The sequence below is a fragment of the Echiichthys vipera genome (genome assembly GCF_963691815.1).
Source record: "Echiichthys vipera genome assembly, chromosome: 7".
Classification (NCBI taxonomy): domain Eukaryota; kingdom Metazoa; phylum Chordata; class Actinopteri; order Perciformes; family Trachinidae; genus Echiichthys; species Echiichthys vipera.
This window is the reverse complement of record NC_139832.1, coordinates 32,344,305-32,367,109: the sequence shown is the minus strand read 5'-3', so window position 1 is coordinate 32,367,109 and position 22,805 is coordinate 32,344,305. Positions and strand designations below refer to the sequence as shown.

The 22,805-nt window shown below is 41.1% G+C and overlaps 1 protein-coding gene across 1 annotated transcript in view; it reads left to right on the top strand.

The window, feature by feature from the left end:
• cmip (c-Maf inducing protein) overlaps window positions 1–22,805 on the top strand; it is a 68,143-nt gene that overhangs the window by 33,842 nt on the left and 11,496 nt on the right. The window contains exons 4-16 of the mRNA XM_083916824.1: window positions 266–427; window positions 4,980–5,021; window positions 5,491–5,553; window positions 5,675–5,755; window positions 8,262–8,365; window positions 8,707–8,811; window positions 15,281–15,736; window positions 16,877–16,942; window positions 19,763–19,789; window positions 19,880–19,928; window positions 20,043–20,150; window positions 20,235–20,351; window positions 21,984–22,124. Coding sequence (XP_083772950.1) covers window positions 266–427; window positions 4,980–5,021; window positions 5,491–5,553; window positions 5,675–5,755; window positions 8,262–8,365; window positions 8,707–8,811; window positions 15,281–15,736; window positions 16,877–16,942; window positions 19,763–19,789; window positions 19,880–19,928; window positions 20,043–20,150; window positions 20,235–20,351; window positions 21,984–22,124 — 1,521 coding nt within the window. The remainder of the gene's footprint in view (window positions 1–265; window positions 428–4,979; window positions 5,022–5,490; window positions 5,554–5,674; window positions 5,756–8,261; window positions 8,366–8,706; window positions 8,812–15,280; window positions 15,737–16,876; window positions 16,943–19,762; window positions 19,790–19,879; window positions 19,929–20,042; window positions 20,151–20,234; window positions 20,352–21,983; window positions 22,125–22,805) is intronic.

The window sequence follows — 22,805 nt, the reverse complement described above, 5'->3', positions numbered from 1 at the left end:
TGCCTGGGTATGTAATGGGTACTGCAGACACAGCTCTGATTCTTCACAAACATTTCCTGTTGATGTGTCTTCACTCCACCATTTTGAATAGAAATGTCCCATGCCAACACAACATGCATTTAAGACATTGGAAGAATATTTCTTAATATCAGAGGTGTTAAGGTGCTGGTTTCACAGAGCAATGCAGGCAACTGTTACAAAACAGAATGATATCACAGATGTTTTCTAGGAAGTCACTATGGGTGCTGCATTTTGTTTCCTACAGAAAAAGATTTACAAGTACCGTAAGGTCCTGAACAACCCGAGTCGTTGGGACGTGGTGCTGAAGGAGATCAGAGCGCTGGTGGACATGGCTCTGACCTCACCGCTGCAGGACGAGTCCATCCACCAGGCTCCTCTGCACATCATATCCACCCTGCTGGCTGAGGTAGCAACACACACACACACACACACACACACACACACACACACACACACACACACACACACACTGTATTTACTCACTGGCTGACTTTTATTAGAAACCGCTGCCGACATGGCCTGAGTTCTCAGGACATCACACAGATGCGGGTCCAGAGAGCCAGAACTGAACTGGGCAAAAAGGCTTTTAAATGTTCGGCCCTGTCCACCTGGAACAATGTGCAGAAGGACTTGAAGTTGACACATCTCCTAGCTTGGAGGCAATTTAAGTCAATTGTTAAAGACAGAGCGCAATTGGATCTTGTCATTGCACTGTGGAATCAAGTTATCCCACTCTTGTTTTCCTGTTATGTGTGATCGTGTTTTATTTGTGTCTTCTGTGTTTGGTGTAGGCTACACGGCGGTGTAGTGGTTAGCACTGTCACCTCACAGTGAGAAGGTTCCAGGTTCGCATCCCGGGTGGGGCCTTTCTGTGTGGAGTTTGCTTGTTCTCCGGTTTCCTCCCAAAGTCCAAAGACGTGCACGTGTTAGGTTCATTGATGACTCTAAATTGCCCGTAGGTGTGAATGGTTGTCTGTCTCCCTGCGATCGACTGGCGTCCTGTCCAGGGTGTACCCCGCCTCACACCCAATGTCAGATGGGATCGGCTCAAGCCCCCTGCGACCCCAACAGGGACAAGCGGTTGAAGATGAATGAATGTGTTTGGTGTAACTGTGCTGCCGTTTTGGCTAGGTTACTCTTGGAAAAGAGGTTTTAAATCTCAATCAGTTTTTTTTACCTGGTTATGATATTGATTGATTGACACACACACACACACACACACTATATGACCTGTGGGGACTTTCCACTCACTCTAACCATTTCCTCCCAATGCCTAGTATTATTTTTTACTAGTGGTGGGAAACGATTAAAAACATGTATCTAATTAATTAGAGCTTTGTAATTAATTAATTGCGATCAATCACATATCAATATCCGATACTAGTGGCAACATTTTTCATTTTAAAGGGATTTTGATATTTTACTTAATATATTATAAAAAAATAAAACCGTGCTTAGTACGGTATATTCAAGAAAAGTGGAAACCCAACATTGCAAAAATATTTAGAATAATATCCTTGGCATAAAAAAACAGTTTAACACAGAAAGCTTTTTCTCCATGTTTTGAAAAACACAGAAACTAAAATAATCCATCAACTAATGACGGTCCCTCAGGAGCATTCTGTGCTGTCGTTAGCTGCAGCATGTTCAGCGTTGTCTGTGCTAACATTAGCTGCAGCATGTTCAGCGTTGTCTGTGCTAATGTTAGCCGCAGCATGTTCAGGGTTGTCTGTGCTAACATTAGCTGCAGCATGTTCAGCGTTGTCTGTGCTAATGTTAGCTGCAGCATATTCAGCGTTGTCTGGGCTAATGTGAGCTGCAGCATGTTCCGCGTTGTCTGTGCTAACGTTAGCTGCAGCGTGTTCAGTGTTGTCTGTGCTAACGTTAGCTGCAGCATGTTCAGCCTTGTCTGTGCTAATGTTAGCTGCGGCATGTTCAGCATTGGGGTGGAGCGGAGGCTGAAGAGAGAGAGAGAGAGAGAGACAGGGTCGAGCGAGCAATACAATGAATAAGGAGAGCGAGCGTCGACAGTAATCCAGAACAAAGCAGTGAATCAGGGAAATATTTTCTCTGTTTCATCTATAGAAATGCAGCTGTAGAAAGTATATCACTGTCTCTGCCCTTATTTCTATTTTATAATGCTACAAATTATATCCAGCTATGAAAAAAAGCCTGAAAAGTCAGATGTCAGAACGGAAGTACAGAAAGCCGTTGCTATGGAGATGATACACTGTCTCGCTGCATTGGTCAGAACGGGCAGGTTTCAGAATGTTGCTGACCTGAACGTTGCAGTAGTTGCAAGTTTTAACTGGTTGCAAATCTTTGGTCTGAACTGTACTTTAGAACTCAAATGTCACAGCAACAGCTCATCTGGGTTCTCATTGATTTCATTTCTCTCCTGTTGTATCCTGTGCGTCAGTATTACGGGTCGGGCGAGAACTTGTGCAATGAGCAACGTTCTGCACTGAGTGCAAAAATAAATTGAGATTAATTGCGTTATTTTTTTTTGTTGCGTTATTTTTTCTGTAACTAATTAATCGTAATTAACACGTTAAAGTCCCAGCCCTAGTTTTTACCCTAATCTCTGCCTCGTCCTAACCGTCTTTTCCTGTTCATTTTCTTCACTTGATCCAATCATATTCGCCTCTGGGAGCCGCCATCTTGTCCTCCTCTTCTCCTCGACCCTCACGGCCCAAATCTTCCTGCTGCTTCAGATTAGCATCTAATGTATGTTCCATAGATAGCAGGCTGTATTGCAAGTCATGGTGCAAGTGCCACTATTTAATTAGCATAACAAAGCTTACATTAACACGGTGTGTTCCTAAACCATCTTTTGGTTCAGTTGATGAAAGAGCAAACCATCTTGTCACTTATGATAAAACCACCACACGAATGACCACAGTCCAGGTCGAGATGACGGAGTTAGCATGCGAGTGATGCTAATCCTGAAAACTAGCCTCTGAGGTGAAGTGAGGGGCGGGGGCTAGCTGTCACTCAAGAGGCCACGCCCCTAATTATTCATAAACTTTAACCTCCAATAAAATAAAAACTAGCATGGTACTAGTGTTGTCATGGAGATATGACCTACACATACAGATATGACCTACACATACAGACTAGAATGTTTTTTGTACCAGGCCTTAAACAGGTTTAATGATGCTGTGAAAACAGCCTGTTTAACATGGGGGTCAATGAGAAACTGCTCTGTTATGAAACCTGCCCCTAGTGGACACTCAGAGAACTGCAGTTTTTGGCTATATAATGAAAAAATAAATTCACTAAACTCCAATAAAATGCTTCATACGACCATAAGGAAATACAATTGAAAAAATAATGTGAATTTAATCATTTGAAAATCTGAATTTTCAAATGACTCCACAGTTATTGATTTATGTATGTAATTTTTATATATATTTTACACAATTGATCCAGTTTTGGATGGGAGGATGAACGCACTCACTGAAATGTAAAGTCTGTAGAGGAAGAGGAGGGAAGGTCATTGAACAGAAAGTTTGACATTTTTGGAAATGCGCTCATTTACAAATCTGGACACTATATATGAAGTAAGAGCCAGATGACAGTTGGCTTAGCTTAGCATAAAGACTGGAATCAGGGAAACAGGTAGCATCTGCCTACCTGTACCTCTGATTAATACTTACTGTTTCCTCTAAGGTGGAGTATCTCACGGACGGTGTTTGGATACTCTTGGAAACTCTTACCTAAACATAACACTAATCCTGACCGTGACCCTAAACCCATTAAAAATGCCCCTTTTTATGTTCCTTTGAGGACATCTGATTACAGTATACACTCACACACACACACACACACACACACACGGACTCGGACTCGGACTCGGACTAATAGACTTAAGAACCGTTTTTATCCAAAAGCTATAACAGTGCTTAACATCGCAAATACCTTTACCTAAGATGGTACATGAGGATCTTTGCTCATCTACTGTTTTTCGTTATCGTCTCCTTAAGCTGCTACGGTGTGTGTGTGTGTGTGTGTGTGTGTGTGTGTGTGTGTGTGTGTGTGTGTGTGTGTGTGTGTGTGTGTGTGTGTGTGTGTGTGTGTGTGTGTGTGTGTGTGTGAGAGAGAGAGAAACGAAATGTGTGTGTTGAAGGCAATACACTCGCAATTTACCATTAATAAGTTTACAATTTAAACACTTCAGAGTGGTGCATAAAATCCTACATGACATAACGTGCGAGATAGGAATTAAAGGAATCATCAAGGCAGAGAGTTTTTTCAGCCCCAGTTTCATGTGAACCAAAGCTGATTCAGTGTCTACACTGTGTCTGTTTTGGTTGATATGGTTACATATGAAACATCCTACTCTCTTACATACTTAGTGTATTACACAGGGGATCTGCTGTTTTTTGCGACTGTGCTGTTTCATCACAGCCAGTTCCTTCTTTAATATGATTAGTCATTTGTAATATTATATTAAACAGCGAAGATGGAACAACATAAACATAAGACTAAAAGAGGAGGAGAGAAGGAAAGAGAGTTTATGAGTAAAAGGAAGCAGGGGAAAGAGGATGGAAATCTAAGGAAAAGGGGGCGCAGAGGAATATGGAAGGTGGGAGGATGAGAAAAAATGGGTAAAAGTATATATTATAACTATATAACTATTGAATTAATCAGCAATTATTTTTGATAAAACACAAACACAGGTGTGTGTGTGTGTGTGTGTGTGTGTGTCTGTGTGTGTGTGTGTGTGTGTCTGTGTCTGTGTGTGTGTGTGTAAGCTTGTCGTTTTAAATGTGTCTTTTAAAGGTCTAGCCTATTCTTTTTGATGTTAAATTATTTCTGCACTTTAAGGGATTGTACTGTAAATTTTGTTGTTCTGGTACAATGACAATAGAGACAATTCAATTTAAAAAAAACACACACACCATAATCCATTCAGTTCTTCTCTAAACCTTTTTTTCTCTTCATCTTCCCCACAGAACTCGAACCTCAGCACTCAGGATCATGAGAACATCATTGTGGTGAGTATGAAGTTGTCACTTTAAATCCATATATTTTTTAGGCAAACTTTCTTTATTGTTTTTTTCACAGCACAGTCGGGTTCTCAGTTCTATCAAAGGACAATGGTTCCAGAACAGGTTAAAAGATCCACTTCTTATTTTAAATCGATATTTGATGTCAGGTTGGAGTTAATAATTAACCAACCTCCTGTGGGTTTGATCTTTAAACTGAGGAAGAATATCGATTTTCTTCATATACTTGTTCATGTTACACGTGTATTTTTGTGTTTCCTTTTGTTGCTGTCGATGCCCACATGGCAGTATCAGGGCAAAACAGAAGAGTTTGATTTTTGCGTAGTCTCATGTTGGACTTTTTTTGTAAAAGTGTCCAGGTGCACCAGACAGCCCGGATCTATACAGTTGACTCCCAGCAAGGATAAATAAGACATCGCATATGGAAATATTGGTCTTTCTTTGTGTGTGTGTTTAGGCCATTGCTCCTCTTCTGGAAAACAACCACCCACCGCCTGACCTGTGTGAGTTCTTCTGTAAGGTGAGATATGTGCTGCAGTGCTAACCTGTCACAACTTTACTGAACATAAGGTGTCTGTAGTAAAGATAGTTTTAAGCATTTAATAGTGCTTCGTGTTGATGGTCCTTCCTGTGTGTTTCAGCACTGTCGGGAGCGGCCGCGCTCAATGGTCGTGATTGAAGTGTTCACTCCTGTGGTCCAGAGAATCCTCAAACATAACATGGTGAGAACTGCTCTGTGCAAGCGTTCAGTAGTCGGATGAGAATTAGGAATCAGTTTCCATTTAATGGTTTCTTTGCTCCATTGCTTTTCTCATGCCTTTTAATTGCATGCATTGCTACATTCCTTCACTCTTGTAGGACAAGGAATGCTTCCAGTATGTCTGATAAATCTGATCTAAAACCTTAGGCCTAGTCCACACGAACACAGGTGTTTTTGAAATCAAACTTTTATGGCCCCCAGTTAAAAAAAATTCCCATCCACACCACCGGTGCGATAATAATTATCTCCGTTCGCAAATCTGCCTCCATCAGCTGGTCACGTCTAGAGTGCTCCACAAGTCTCCATGGATACTGTGTACTGTCGCACAGTGACGTCAAACAATGTCGACAAGAAATCCAGCTTTTTTCCTTGGTTTTCCTGTCCAAACATGACTGCTGAAACTTGACTTTTCCAAAAGGTTCACCCTGGACTCCGGTTACAGAAAACTCTGGTTTCAGGAGTCCACAACTGTGGTTGGTGTGGATTCAATTCAATTCAATTCAATTCAATTTTATTTATAGTGTCAAATCATAACAAAAGTTATCTCAGGACACTTTACAGAGTAGGTAAAGACCACACTCAATGACTTATTTATGATTTACATAGACCCAACAATTCCCCCGTAGAGTACAGTGGCAACGAAAACCTTCCCTATAACAGGCAGGAACGTCAGACAGACCCAGCTCTATGGAGGACGGCCATCTGTCTTGACCGGTTGGGGAGGAAGAAAAGGAGAGAGAAAGAGAGAAAAGACACACAGATGGACAGAGAGAGACAGACAGACACACTTCCAGAGATTCAGTAACTATAATATTTATAGTAATGTGAATATAACGTATATGTTAAGGCAGTTAATACAACAGAATAGTAGAAACAAGCACAGCTAAGGTGACAGAATATGAAAATGATAATAATTATGGTGGCAAACATGATCAATGATGAGTAGTGGCAATAGCAGCTACGATACAGCTACAAATTTTATAGTTTATTAAACTAGTGATAGTATATATGAGTAACAGTGACAATAGCAGCAGGAAGCGTCATGTAGGACCATGGCAGCAAGCACCACCACGATCAGCAGAGACCTGCGAGACGACAAAGCACAAACAGCTCCGGGGAAGAAGCTGAATCAGTAACATACATTGATGGGACATAAATGATTCAGACAGAGAGGAGAGAAGCTCAGAGTATCAGGAAAAGTATTATCCCCCGGCAGACTAGGCCTATAGCAGCATAATTAAGCAGAATAAAGTCTCATCGTAAGCCCTAGCTGTAAGCTTTATCAAAAAGGAAAGTTTTAAGTTTACTCTTAAATATGGGGACAGTGTCTGCCTCCCGAATAACATTTGGGAGTTTGTTCCACAGGAGAGGAGCTTGGTAGCTGAAGGCTCTGCCTCCCATTCTACTTTTGGAGACTCTAGGAACGACGAGTAGCCCTGCATTCTCAGAGCGCAGAGATCTAGTTGGGTGATACGGTACTATGAGCTCTTTAAGATACGACGGAGCCTGACCAATAAGAGCTTTGTACGTAAGGAGAAGGATTTTAAATTCTATTCTAGATTTTACAGGTAGCCAGTGCAGAGAAGCTAATACAGGAGAAATATGTTCTATTTGTTTTAGTTAGTACACGAGCTGCAGCATTTTGGACCAACTGGAGACTCTTAACAGACTTATTGGAGCAGCCTGATAATAAGGAATTGCAATAGTCCAGCCTAGAAGTAACAAATGCATGAACAAGTTTCTCTGCATCTTTCTGAGACACAATGTTCCTAATTTTTGCAATATTACGCAGGTGAAAATATGCAGTCCTTGTTGTTAGTTTTATGTGAGAATCGAAGGACATATCCTGATCAAAAATAACACCCAGATTCCTTACTGTGGTGCTGGAGGACAACACAACATCATCCAGAGTAACAATGTCTTGTGGATGAAAGGCCAAACCGTGTCTGTCAAAACACAGTTTCAAAAATACCCGCGTTCGTGTGGACAGCCCTTAAAAATCCTGAATAAGAGCTGGATGTTGTGATGTTCATCAGACGGCTACATTGGCAAAGCCAAAAAATCAGCTCTCCCAAAGTCAATAATGACGTTAGAAGTTTATTTCCAGGACATTGAGAAGTCATGGCACTAATCTTTAAGAACAACATAGCTCTCATTTCCTGTCATATCTCTTCATTTCAACTATCAAAAAAAAAAGGTTCCCCCAAAAAATGATGTATATTTTTAACAATCCTTTCCTCAAACTGGTATTTGTGAGTATGTACCTAGACAAGATCGAGCTACTTTCCCTTCCTGGGAAAGGCTCTCCCACCAAAGACCTTACTATCACCCTTGACAACTCTGTGGCAGCCCCCACCCATGTAATGTAAAACCAAAAGGGAAAACCATTACATTTCTGATGCAATCTGCAGGTTGTCTCTTCTCTCTATTGCGCTTTGCTTTATGTATTTGTTATGTGTCTCTGGAAGGATTTTGGGAAGTGCCCTCGACTGCGTCTCTTCACTCAGGAGTACATCCTAGCTCTCAACGAGCTGAATGCTGGGATGGAGGTCGTCAAGAAGTTCGTCCACAGGTGAGAAACTGTCATGCACAACAGCACGTCACTGTCAACAGCTCCTAAAAAATTGTTAATGCCCAGCTGGGTTACTTTTAGACTATCAAGTATCAATAGTAGAAGCTTTGGATTTAAGTTATTAAATATAACATATTTATATACATTTGGCCAATTTCATATCCAAACTTTATTCTTCTCAGGAATGAAAAGCCTCTTAAAAAAACATAGACTCTCCACTAAAATGCTCAGCGCAATAAAGCAGTGAGGTGTGCAGAGTGGATCGTGTGCTGTGACAGATGCTGAACCTTCGGTAGATAGTTGGGACCATGGTCTCTAACCTGCACCCATGTGTGTTGCAGCATGCACGGGCCAACCGGGCAGTGCCCTCACCCACGTGTCCTGCCAAACCTGGTGGCAGTGTGTCTCGCCGCCATTTATTCTTGTTATGAGGAGTTCATCAACAGGTCAGTCAGTACACTCACACACATAGCTTCTCATCTTTTTCTGGAACACCATGGAGTTTGTAAACACTTGGCTTGCCTCACCACCTTCCCTAGATCTTGTCTGTTTTTTGCCTCTCCATCAGTTTATCCACTTAATTTTCACTCTGTCTGGACATCTTGTTTATCTGACCGCTGTGGTTTAAGCAGCTCAGATGTGTCTGGCCTTAAGGTCAGCAGCATGGAAGGCTAGACAAGCTAGAGCTACCCTGGGACTTCATACTGCCATACTACTTGTATTCAAAATGGGTACCTGAGCGCACTCTCCATCACTTAATGACAATGTATGCTTATTCCTGACAAAAGTCTTATAAGTGAATCATGAGCAAAAGCTGTTTTTATGTTGTCTTTACCAGTGATAGACCTATACATCGGCCAGAAGATATTTGCCTTTCTTAAGTGTATCAGCCGACGCCTGCTGCTGTGTTTGCGATGTTTTTTTCCCAGCATTTTTTACAGGCAGCTCTGTGTTGCTGGAGACGCCTTTTTTAAGTTCAATAAATGTTCCTTTTTTTAAAATTAAGACTCGTAACTTTCATCATCATTGTGTCATTTTTATGATGTAAATTGGAGGAGCAAAAGTAGTATCGGCTCCAAATATCGGCTCAAGAAAATCAGCAGACCGTATCCGTCATTGGCTAAGGCTGATGAAAAAAAATCAGTATCGACATCGACCCTAAAAAAAATCCATATTGTTCGATCCCTCGTCTTTACACTCTCCATTGCAGTTTGTCTTCTGACAGTGATAATATGCTCATCGAACACAATCTGTACATGAGTTGTATGTGCTAGAAGTGTTTTGTAATTCATTGACATTATATAAGGATGGGGTGATTATCTTTTAGGAGCATCTTGGGAAGTAAAAATATAATACTCACCAGTGGAAATTTGGTTGTATAGACATTTTGTATCTCAAATGAGCATGTTCCACTAACAACTTTAAGGCATAATCCCCTAATCTGTACCGTCTGAAGTATTTTCTTTATAAGACGTGTGTAAGAGTCCCTTATGTATAACCTAAGAACTAGAATGCACCATTAGTGTTGGGATATTGTCCTGTGTGGTCTAGCTGGTTTGAAAAGGTAGCTTTTCTTCAGCAGCCATTGTTTTATATGGTTTACCATTCTACACAGGACCTGTTTATTCAGCTGTTGTGTTTGAAGGGTCATTATTGTGCCATTGATAAGACAAATGCATGATTGTTCATTTCCCACGTCTTGTAGGACGAAAAGGAAGGAAACAGTACTAACAGTAATTGCAGATGTTACCAGGAAAGCGGATCAGATACTGTCATCCACATTATGCCATTAATAGCCTGAACTAATAGCAATGTCCCAAGCAAGGGGGGTCGTAGGACCAGACCTTTAGGGGGACTCAGCCCCTAATGAGAATTGTGACATTTGCCAAAGTCAATACTGCACTTTTGCAAGCGGATGTTAGGAGATTTCTGCAAGAATTTTTCAGTGATTGGATGGCTGCACTTGTGTTTTGTGGTCAGAAACCCTCTTATTGTAAATATCTGTAGGAAAGCCACCCATCCTCTAAACGCCCCAGGCCTCTAGTTCGTGGTTGTAAAGTTTCATGAGGCTGTGATTTTCCTAGAGGTCACAACAGCTAAGTTTAGACAGTGAGCTCAAGTTTCAGAAAATGCTCTCATCCAATGAAATGGCTGCTATGAGGATTAACATCATCGTACATGAACATAATTGAGCTCATCGAAGTCTCCGCGTTACAGTCAAACCCAATCCATGCAAATCAAGACAGGTTATGGACCGTGATCATATGAGTGTTAGTTGAAGAATTTCCTTTGAAAGTTGTCATGCCAGTTCTTCCCTCACCAAAATTTAATAATTTAACCCCCTCCCTGACAAGCTAGTAAGACAAAAACTTGGCAGGTTAAATCTAACGATTTTGTGTTTTGTTATTTGCTTCTTTATTATTCTGCTTATTTTTCTTCTGCTGTATTTTTTGGCTTCCTACTACTGCTGCATACTTTCACCTACAAAACCATTCAACCATCAAACTGTCCAGCTCTTTGAGGACATTGGTGCTCATCTTTAACGTTTTTTTCAGGCATTTATAATTTTTTTTAAAATTAAGCTTTTTAACTTTTTTTTTTAACATGAAAAGTCAATGGAGAAAGATTGAAATCCTCTTCAGGCTTCTTCCACTTCAAAAAGTTCCAGCGTCCACATACTTTCACCTACAGACGTCATTCAAACTTTAAAACATTGAAAAAAAAAACTTCAGCTAAGTATAACTTTTCAGTTTGATATTTTTTATAGTTTTGGTTTAATCACTGTTTATTGGTTTGGTTTGAGTGGCTGATGGCACAGCCAGAGTGCAGAGGAGAGATAGATTCGTCTTAAATTCTTGCTCTCACGCTCCCACAGTTTTTACTTCTCAATTTATAGGTCAAAGTGTAGTTATCCTAGTATAATTATTTTCAGCCAATGTGCTCATTTTAAGCAATAGTACTTTTACATTTGGCTCAGTGAGCTTCTAAATTACGAGACACAAGCTTCTCTTCCATTAAACACCATTATAAAACTTCCTCAACTTTTCTGGACTAATGCACATAGTACCAGTTTTTTAAATCGCTGATTTGCCCCCATTTTTTAAACTTTACCCTCACAAATTATACATCAATACATTCAAAAAATGCCTTGTGAGGCTCACAGTGTGGTCATTATATTGATACCACGTATTGTTTAGGCTTTTTTGGGCTTCTTTTATGAGAAGTGTCACAGGGTTCTTTCACTTCATTTCAGTAGCAAGCAGTTAACAAACATGTGTTGATTAAAAATCACCATGGCAACGCTCCACCTCTCCATAGCTTAACCTTGTCTGTCTGTCTTAATTACTACTACAACTACTCTGCTACTACTTCTACAGCCTTAACTACTGCTTCTACTAGTACTACCACTACTGCTACTACTAATACTACTACTACCACTACTACTACTACCACTACTACTACTACTACTACCACTACTACTACCACCACTACTACTACCACCACTACTACTACTACTACCACCACTACTACTACTACTACTACTACTACCACCACCACTACTACTACTACCACTACTACTACTACTACCACCACTACTACTACTACTACCACCACTACTACTACTACCACCACTACTACTACTACTACTACTACCACCACCACTACTACTAATACCACTACTACTACTACTACCACTACTACTACTACTACTACCACTACTACTACTACTACTACCACTACTACTACTACTACCACCACTACTACTACTACTACCACTACTACTACTACTACCACTACTACTACTACTACTACTACCACTACTACTACTACTACCACCACTACTACTACTACTACCACTACTACTACTACTACCACTACTACTACCACCACTACTACTACTACTACTACTACTACCACTACTACTACTACCACCACTACTACTACTACTACCACTACTAATACCACCACTACTACTACTACCACCACTACTACTACTACTACTACCACCACCACCACTACTACTACCACTACTACTACCACCACTACTACTACTACTACTACCACTACTACTACTACCACCACTACTACTACTACTACTACTACCACTACTAATACCACCACTACTACTACTACCACCACTACTACTACTACTACTACCACTACTACTACTACCACCACTACCACCACTACTACTACTACTACCACTACTACTACCACCACTACTACTACTACTACTACTACCACTACTACTACTACCACCACTACTACTACTACTACCACTACTAATACCACCACTACTACTACTACCACCTCTACTACTACTACTACTACCACCACCACTACTACTACCACCTCTACTACTACTACTACTACTACCACCACCACTACTACTACCACTACTACTACCACCACTACTACTACTACTACTACTACCACTACTACTACTACCACCACTACTACTACTACTACCACTACTAATACCACCACTACTACTACTACCACCACTACTACTACTACCACCACCACTACTACTACCACTACTGCATTTTCTAGTTAATGTACTGTAAGTTTGCACCCCATGAAAATGCCCACACAAACATGTCTTTAGCCTCAAATGTTGGTATTCAGGAGCTGAAGTATTTATTCATGGACAAACCTACAATGTTCATTTATTACCACCTGACAACTTTGCTGTTTATTTCTTCTCTGCCCCATCACCACCACCTGTCTGCTCTGATCCACAGTTTCTCATCAGTGGTGCACTGATGTTACAGTTTTTTTTGATTGCTTTGACGCAGTAGTCGACTCAAAACACACATTTTTCAAAACTGTTAACGCAAAGGCCTAAACAGTGGCACCAACGGTCAAAATGACTAATTTTGCCTGCAAAAGGCTCTACCTCCGCCAAAACATTTAAAATATGGACCAAAAGCAAATTTTGCCCTCAAACAACACAACTTGCACACAAGTGCATAAGCGCTTCCAATCAGTCATTAGACAAGGGGCATCAAAATACAACATTCAGCTCTCACTGTGAATCAGTGCTGCATTACTGGTCAGCAGCTTACATATCAGTGCCAATTTGCTTTCTCGCAAAAAATAGATCAAGAATCATATACAAAGATTTTTCAAATTTTATTGAATGCAGTATTCTTTTTTCTTTTTTTTGAGATTGTGGCTAAGAAATGAAATATTCCAACAGAAACCACAGATATAGTGTAAAAATCCATCACTGTGTAAGACATAAGGAAAATAAAAATAAAAATTCTGTACAATAAAGAAAAAAATCTCTTCAGTCAATTCTCTCTTGACGAATGGGCCACATGGCCTCATCTACATCACACTCAATATTTTCTCTTGCGATGCACCTAGGGAAAAATCTTCTTGCTTGCCTGATCCAGCCTCGGCATCTATATCTTGGGCAGCAGCGGTCATTGCATCGATCAAGGGCATCTGGTCATAGGGGCGATGATCGTAAACCTTCCATCTCCATGCACTGAAGAATTCCTCTATAGGATTTTAAAATGGAGAGTATGGAGGAAGCCTGCAGACTGATTGCAAATTGAAAAGTTTTGTGAAGCAGTGTCAAACAGGTGCTTCAGTGATTTCATACTGGTCAAGAAGTGTCTAAGAGATGGGAACATATAGTTTCTGTTTGGTTACCACAGCTAAAGCAGTGGAGTTGGGACTGCTTGAATGACATCTCCGTTAACAGATTTGCAAAAGGGTGCGGGAAGTGTGTCAAAACAATGACAATGGGTTAACTCATTTGCAAGAGGTGTCTTTTGCTCTGCTGAGAGAGTGATGATGAAGACTGAGAGGTTACCAGTTTCTTCAACCAGGTCAAAGCAATTAAAAAAAAACTGTAATAGCTCCACCAGAAATTGAGAGTGAAACTTTCCTGTGAAAGTTACACTGGCATCGTTTCCTTCTTCATAATGTGTACTCCTTTCTGTTATTTGAGTAGTTTATCTTATCTGAGTAATAACTTTGTGCATTAAAAAAGCGGTGGCAGCAACTTTAACCACTTATTGAGGAAGTGGATCAGCTGATTGATGGGGGTATCGGCTGGCTTTGCATGCTGATTAATTTTGAAACAGCAACAGCCATTGGGGAAGCTCCAACTTGACTCATTCTGTGACTCAGGGACACACTGACTCTGCAGTGATAAGGCTGCCTCCCCTTTGCTGGATCCAGCCAAAACGAGCTCTCATATCAGTTTACTTTTGACTGTACACATCATTACAGGTGAAAAAACACACCTTTAGAATGTAACCATTTGACAAAATTGTGCAATATAATCTTTACATTTACATTTAGTCTTGACCTAATTAGTAAATGTAGTTTTTAACGTAGTATCAAATGTCCCCATTGTTTATGGCCTTTATATTTATATATATATATATATATATATAGACTCATTCTGTGACTCACATACTGTATATATATATTTTTTTTTTATCAGTGTATGTACAACATCTGGGATATCATTTTTGTCAGTAGATCATTTACATATGTCATGGTACATTAGAACATAACAGTTTTCCATTGGCTTCCTAATTGACGTCATAGTGAAGTATATATAAACGGTCATGTTTTTTTCTAGTGTGTTCCATGGGGTCTTTTTGTTGACTGCAGATGTGCAGGTATACAGTAAACTATCTTAACTCATTAATGTCCTCTCCTTGGCTTTCTTTGCCCCTGAGAGGATGATTCTTAGTTAATTTTTCCAAAGCTCCAGCACACAAAGGAACCATCACTCTGGTACCCATATCTCCTGGCTATTACTACATCTCATTACACTTCTTTCATTGACTTCTTCCATTACTGCTATACATTGATGCTCAATGCCCCTGCAGTGAGTAAAGGTTTTGTATGTAGGCCAATCACCCTTCCCTCTACCTCCCTCTGCAGTCGGGACAACTCCCCCAGCCTGAAGGAGATCAGAAATGGCTGCCAGCAGCAGAACGAGCGCAAACCCCCAATGCCGCTCCGTCTGCTGCGCCCTGAACCTCCAACGCCACCTCCTGCCAACCTCCTACCCATCTCCCCCAACCCCAGTCCTCCGCAGCCACCTCCCCCCGCCTCCTCCAACCCTGCCCCTTCTATTCCCATCTCCTCCCCAACGCCTCTGCCTCTGCCACTCTCTCCTCCTCCCTCCATCGTTAACTCCAGCGAGATCCTGGTGGAGCTGGAGCGAAACAACAACTCCGCCAATGCCAGGCGGAAGGGCGGGCCGTCAGGGGGTGACAGCGAACCCAACCTCATCGACTGCCTGCTGGTCAGCCCGGCCGTCAACACTCTGTCCATCCAGCTGCCAGCACAGGCCGACCGAGTGCTAGGCTGCTTTGCTCTCATCCTCAAGATGCTGTGAGTTTACACACTGTCATTGTGACTGAGTATTAATGGAACACTCCAACACCAGAACATACTCAGCGTTATGTCTTGGATATTTTGCACATGTTAAAAAGTAACAATGAAGTAATAACTGCATATTGAGTTCAGTTTTGTCAAATCTGATTCAGTCTCATACGCTTTGCTGTCCACATACCCAGTGACAGTACATGAAGATGCACATTACATGATTCAGACAAGAGTTCGGCCAGCCCCCCTGAGTTAAAATGAACAGTGAGAAAAATGAACAAAAATATGGTCTAGACTCGAGACATTTCAATTTTAGGCGCACAAAGTCTGTCTAATGTAATTGTGACACATAACAAGATGAAATTATTAAATAATTATTCATTTGACTAATTAATTCTATCCATACGTAAATTTAACCAAGAGTAGAATAAACTGTTGGTAATGGAGCATTCAGGACTCTCTGAAATCTGAGGGTTTTTCTCACATAGCTCAAAGAGGCTTTGACCACATTTAATATGAACAGCTGACATTGACAGAAGATAAGGAAAAGCATAATAAGTCTCATTTAAAGTAGACTGGGATGGCCTCCACACGGCTCTCACCCTAAAGGTGAAATAACGTTTTCTTAGTGGACCGTATCACAACAAAGAACAGAGAAACTCAGATCACAACACACAGGAGGAGAGTGACTTCCTTTCTGCCCAGGGCGCCATTACTTCACTATACTTTTACATAGGCTAATTCAATATTATTAAAAAAATGACAGGCCATCAACGCAGGAAGTGTTCCTGTTGCCTGAAGAACAGATCAGTGTACATGGGCACTGGTGTTGATTACACTGTGAAAGTGAGGCAGCAGTTACGTGTGTGTTTTTGTGTCAGAGTGTAGGTGCGGTAACCAAACAGGATGTCCTAAAAAGTGATGCTGTGTCTGTGCCTTTGTAGCAAAGCTAATGTTACTAAAATCACAGTAATGTGATGCTGCTCTGGCTTCTGTTGAATGAACGCTGTAGGTCTGCGTCATCTCAGTGCTGCTCGAGTTTCCAATATTCCAGCCTTACTTATCCAGGCTACATCCTCCTCTTTACATTGTGACACTGACTCTCTTCATGTCTGTTGTCTTTTCACAACTGTGTGTCTCTGTCAGGTCGGACTATGACGACTGGAGACCTGCTCTTGCCAGCCTGCTGCAGCCCATCCCCTTCCCTAAAGAGTGAGTATTCACACACACACACCTCAGCTCACGCTGAGGTAGAAGCTGCACTTTATTGATCATTTAATCTAGTAATCTCTCATACAAGGGACTTCAAAAATGTAAATAATGTTTGAGTAAATGTAGTTATTTACACCAGTTCTTACATCTGGTATTCTCTTAGATCACTCATGCCTTAATGTGTAAACTAGGGATGGGACAATGCATGATTTGATCACAGACCACAATAAAAAAACTATTTCGATTGCTCAATTGTGGTGAATTTCCATTATCAGAATATTGTTCAAAATTGCGAATATCATCAATATCCTCTCGAGTGACTTGACCAGTGAACTAACTGCTGTTTACTTCAGTTTTTTCTCTAACTCTAACATTCATTTGGCCACAGCCCTCAAAAGGGCAGACAAGTAGTGAAAGTGTCCCATGTCTTGTGCAAACAGCATTTTAATGCATATATACTACTGTGTAGTATTAACCATGTTTTATAAACTCATATGTTATAAAATTCCCCTCAGAGGGTATAGTAGCATAAGAAATAAATATTTAAATGCGTTAAGGCCCAGTACTGAGTGTAGGTCAGGACTCAATACACAATCACTGTAGTTACACGTGTAAAACAGAATACACATACTCTGCTGCGTGAAGAAGTTGTAATAGTTCCCATTTAAAGTGTAAAAGCAGTACTAGCAGTGGCAGTACCTATGGTAATGTATTGTGTTTCAGTGCAGAGTTTCGGTGTCCCATAACAGTCGAAATGCTGTTTCTGAGAAATGCAGAATAGAATACTTTTGGTTCCTGTCCAGAAACACCAGTGCATCCATAACCATAATCATATACTGTTACCATCCGCCAAGTGCTACACGCCACCCCTCGCACTTCTTCTGTCTGCGTCTTTCCTAATTTTCTTCCAGTCCGTCACATCACTGTCTCTGGGGATGTGCACATGTTTCTAGGATGGTCCCGCTGGGGCCTGGCTTCTGACGTGGATGAGGTACCTCAACATGCCTCTCGGGGTCATGTACAGAAGTGGGCCGCCCTTTCTGTCCCCAGAGAGTCCATTGTAATTGGCTACAAGCAGCCCCAAGTCATATCTCTAATTGGCTCTCTGATCCTGAGCTTCATTAGCGCTGACTGGTGGATAACTTGTTGTTTCTCCGACACCGGGACACACCTGTTGCTCACCTGCGACACTGTTGCCTGGTCCATGTCTTCAGGCGTCATTAGCAAAGGCAACATTACTCCCCAGCACCCTGTAGCTAAGGATATAATGAGTTACATCAGTTCATGCACAAATTCAAAGACAGTATATAAACACACTGACATTGTATTGTACAGACAGATTCTGTACATCTGTAAAGTCTAATGAAGACAACAAGATGGTGAATTATTTTCTCCTCATGTCTTCGTGCTTTGACAATTTTGCAAATAGGTGTCACTTTTGGGAAATTTGATTATTTTCTTTCTTGCCAAAAGTTAGGCGACAAGATCGATACCACTTTCATGTTTTCATTGTAAATGTGTAGTTGGAGTCAGCTGGAAACAGCTAGCCTAGCTCTGTTCAAAATCCATGGTTATCAGGGTTGCAAAGTTTTCAAAGTTAAAAACTTTCAATGAGAATTATTAATGAGAATAAACAGGAACAAACCTGAAATTTATAAAATTGAAGGTTGGCCTTAAAGAGGGATTTTAAATATATATGGGAAAATATATTTTAGCATAATCTTGACTAAAACAACCAGATTCCATGCAAGTACACTTGAGAATATCTGTTATTCCTCAATCATATGCATATAGGACACTGCCTACTGCATGGATGCATGTGATGGACATCCATGGAAAGTTTCTGGAAAGTTTCTGAAAATTCACTGGGAATTGTCCACCCCTTTGCTACCCTAGTGGTTATACAGGGTTACTTGACCATTTCCTTACTGCCAATTTACTGCCAAAAATAGCAGCTGAAAATGGTATGTTGTCTTTTTTTCTTTCTTGTCAAGAAAACAAACAAGCGTATTTTCGCAGTCACCGGACAGTGAGTCGGGCTCTCCAGCAGCCAAACCCTCATAGCTGAAGGCAGTAAGGGTGGGGTGGCAGATCCCAACCCCCAGCAGAGACAAAAGGCCTGTCTGAGACGTATCTGAGCATATTGACTCTGAGCTCCACTGTATTTTACTCGCAGATCAGTCTGATAATGTGCGACAGAGAAAATTTGGAGCCGTTTGCCAAGCGAACGAAAAAATCAAATTGGTTTTGGGGCAGTTTTAAGTGGGATGCTGCGCATGCAAATCCAACCAGATCTAGACATATTTTCAGCCCTAATTCTGTTAGCCGCTCGCTAACTCTTTTTTCTCTGGATCCTTCTGTTGAATATGGACCGGGCTCCTGAAATTCGGCCTTTAATCTGTAAATTCACGTTAAACACAAACGGAAAATATCCTTTACCCACATGTTGCTTCCTTTCTGAGCTTTGCCTCGATGCTGTTAGTACGTTATGCGCTGCAGTGATCTGATTGGTTGATTTTGCCCGTATGTTGGTGATAGACAGATGGTTTATCCAATCAGCAACCAGTATTTTGGCCCCTTCCCAAAAGATCTCCAAACCAGAGTTCCCAGATGGATGTGCTGAGAAAATGTGAATTATGAGAATGAATCCATCTGGTGGAGTCAGGTTACAGAAATTCATGAATACACTGTAATCTGAGCTTAACTGCTAGAAACACACTCCATAACATTTCCTCACAGAAACATGTTTGTTGTAGTTTTCAGCTCCAAGTGGGTTGGGCTGTAGTATCTCACATCTTTCTTTGTCTTCCCTCTCTCCAGGGCCCTTGCACATGCCAAATTCACAAAGTAAGTAACTAAGACATCATACACTGTTCTTCACAGTTTCAAACTTGAAAACAGCCTGACATTTGTGTTTTAATGTTTCTGTCTGAATAGGGAACTGAAACATGTTATTCAGAGGTTTGCAGAGGACCCGAGGCAGGAGGTGAGCATGTGCTTACTACCGTTTCAACCTTCCAGCAGAGCTTAAAGAAAAAGGTTTTGAAGAGATTTTTGTTGAGATTCACCGGCAGAAAAATGATCTGTGTGTCTTTTTCAGGTCCATTCCTGCCTACTTAGTGTACGTTCAGGTAAAGATGGCTGGTTCCAGCTCTACAGTCCAGGGGGTGTTGCCTGTGATGATGATGGAGAGCTGTTTGCCAGTATGGTGAGTGTACGGACACACACAACCTCAGTGTGTGCTTATAATGTTGCCAATGACTGACCCTCCCCTCCTCTTCATCTCCTCCAGGTCCATATCTTGATGGGCTCCTGCTATAAGACTAAGAAGTTCCTGCTCTCGCTGGCTGAAAACAAGCTGGGTCCCTGCATGCTGCTGGCCCTACGTGGAAACCAGACCATGGTTGAGGTACAGGGCATCCAGAAACTTTTTTGTTGCAGTCTAATTCTCCTTTAAATGATTCCCCCCTCGATTATGTAGATCCATGTTTAATTTTCTATTCATAATTTTATCAATGAACATTTTTCATCTCTTATTCTTAATAATATCTCATGGTCTCCTGGTGCATTGACATGTAGTACTTTAGCTACCATTTTGTATCAATGTGCCTTTATTCCAGTCTTATATGAAGTCACTTGTTCTCACATGCTGGGTTGTATTTCTACGTATATAGTACATTACTGAAGTAGAAATGGTAGTAAAAGAATTAACTGAAGAAGTAGTAGTGGTTTTGCAAACATGGGAACACCTGGAATTTGATTAAAATGACAAAATATCCCGGAAATAATCTATGTTGTCCGAAAAATGTTTTATTTGAGCCCCTCACTCAAATCGCCTACGTGAACCTAGGCACGTATTTTACGTTGTCTTGTTGGTAGCATAAGCTGCACAGTATGACACTTTCCTTATAGTGTTGGTCTAGTTCGCATTCTTTGATTTACAGAGACCCGACAATTCCCCCATGAGCTACAGTGTCAACGAAAACTTTCCTTTTAACAGGCAGGAATGAGGCTCTATGGAGGCCGGCCATCTACTTGGAGACCCAGAAATGAACAGCAACCACAATAATAACATTAACAACTACAATAATAATAGAAATATGACTTATAGTGATTATGGCAGTGGTTATTCTAGAATTATATGAATAATAGCAAAAGAGAAAAACTCCTGCAATAAGATTAATTTTCTGTTGGTTGACCAATCAATAAATCCAATAATCGTTACAGCTCTGGTTTCATGACTAGTCAAGTGGCACAGCTGATTAAAGTCCATTTAAATTGACTGAATTGAAGGGGAATTCCAGCAATTTAGTATTGTGAGGAGACAGATGTTTAATAATTGGTCAAAATCAAAACAGCAGAGGCCATAATACTTGTCTCCAAAATGGATCAAGCTCCATGTTGGGGTGCTCGGTGGCTTAGTGGCGGGCGCCCCATGTACAGAGGCTAGAAGTCCTTAACGCAGCGGCCCAGTTTCAATCCCACCTGCGGCCCTTTGCTGCATGTCGTACCCCTCTCTCTCATTCCTGTTTCCTGTCATTCTTCAAGCTGTCCTTTCCAATAAATGAAAAGGCCAAAAAAAAATAAAAAATCTTGTTTCTGTAGCCTAACAACAGACAACCCTGGCAACCAGCAACGCCCAACGCTATTGGCTGCTACAGTGGAAGCAGAACAGGACAGAAAGGCATTGTGAAACCTGTCAAACATTTTTAAAATATTTATTCAGACTAAATATATACTTTTATGGATGAGCAATACTTTCATTCTGTACACCTCAAAAAGCCCTGTGGGTGTATTACTTTTTTTTTTTAAATATAGCTTTGAATAAACATATTCAACCTTTAAAGCTTAAGCTTCAAGATAAGTCACGATGGCATCATCTGGGTTATTTTGTCAGACTTGACAAAGCTTCTTCACAGGAAAGATTTTACAAATGTTTTCTCAGGCCTAGTAGTACTCTTCATAACGAGTGAACTGATGGTCACATATATAATCAGTAGAATGCCCCTTTACAGTATGTATTGTTCACATGTATGTCCAGATTCTGTGTCTGATGCTGGAGTACAACATCATTGAGAACAAAGACACCCAGCTGCAGATCATCTCCACCCTGGAGAGCACCCAAGTGGGCCTCCGCATGTACGAGCAGCTCTGTGACCGACAGAGAGAGCTCAAAGAACTGGTGAGTTACTGCTGACACACGCACGCACACACACACACACACACATGCACACACACGCACCGCACATGCGCACACACACGCACACACACATGCACTCACACACACACACACGCACACACACACACCAAACTACTTTATTAGGTACACTGAGGCCTGAAGTGAACATAGTACTGTACATTTTGGCACTTTGCAGTTCTTGTAGGCCTGAACTAAGAACATCTTGTTCCAGTTCATCCCACATTTCTGTTGGGTTCAGCTTGTTGGAGTGCAGGCCTCTGCAGGAAAATGAAATCACCAGTTTCTCATTAGGTACACATTCTCGTGTCCTCGGTGATGCATGTGACCTACTTGTTGATCCGCAATTCCAACACAGCCACTGTTAAAGGCCCCAGAAGTTAAGGAAGAAGGAAAGACACATGACGCAGCATGTATGAGCAGCTCCATCCTCTGTTGTACGATACACATGAACAGAAAGTACTGTTTTCATCCTTACAAGGTAAAGACAAGTTTGTTCAGACGGCCACAGCTCTGGCAGTAGAGCAGCTCGACCTCAGCGTTGGTAGTCCCTCCACATGTTGTAGTGTCCTTGAAGAAGGCACTGAATCCTGACTTGAGTCTGCCAAATGAATGTAATGTTATTTCCTTTTTGAGACATGTAAGGAAGAACCCTCTCTACAATTA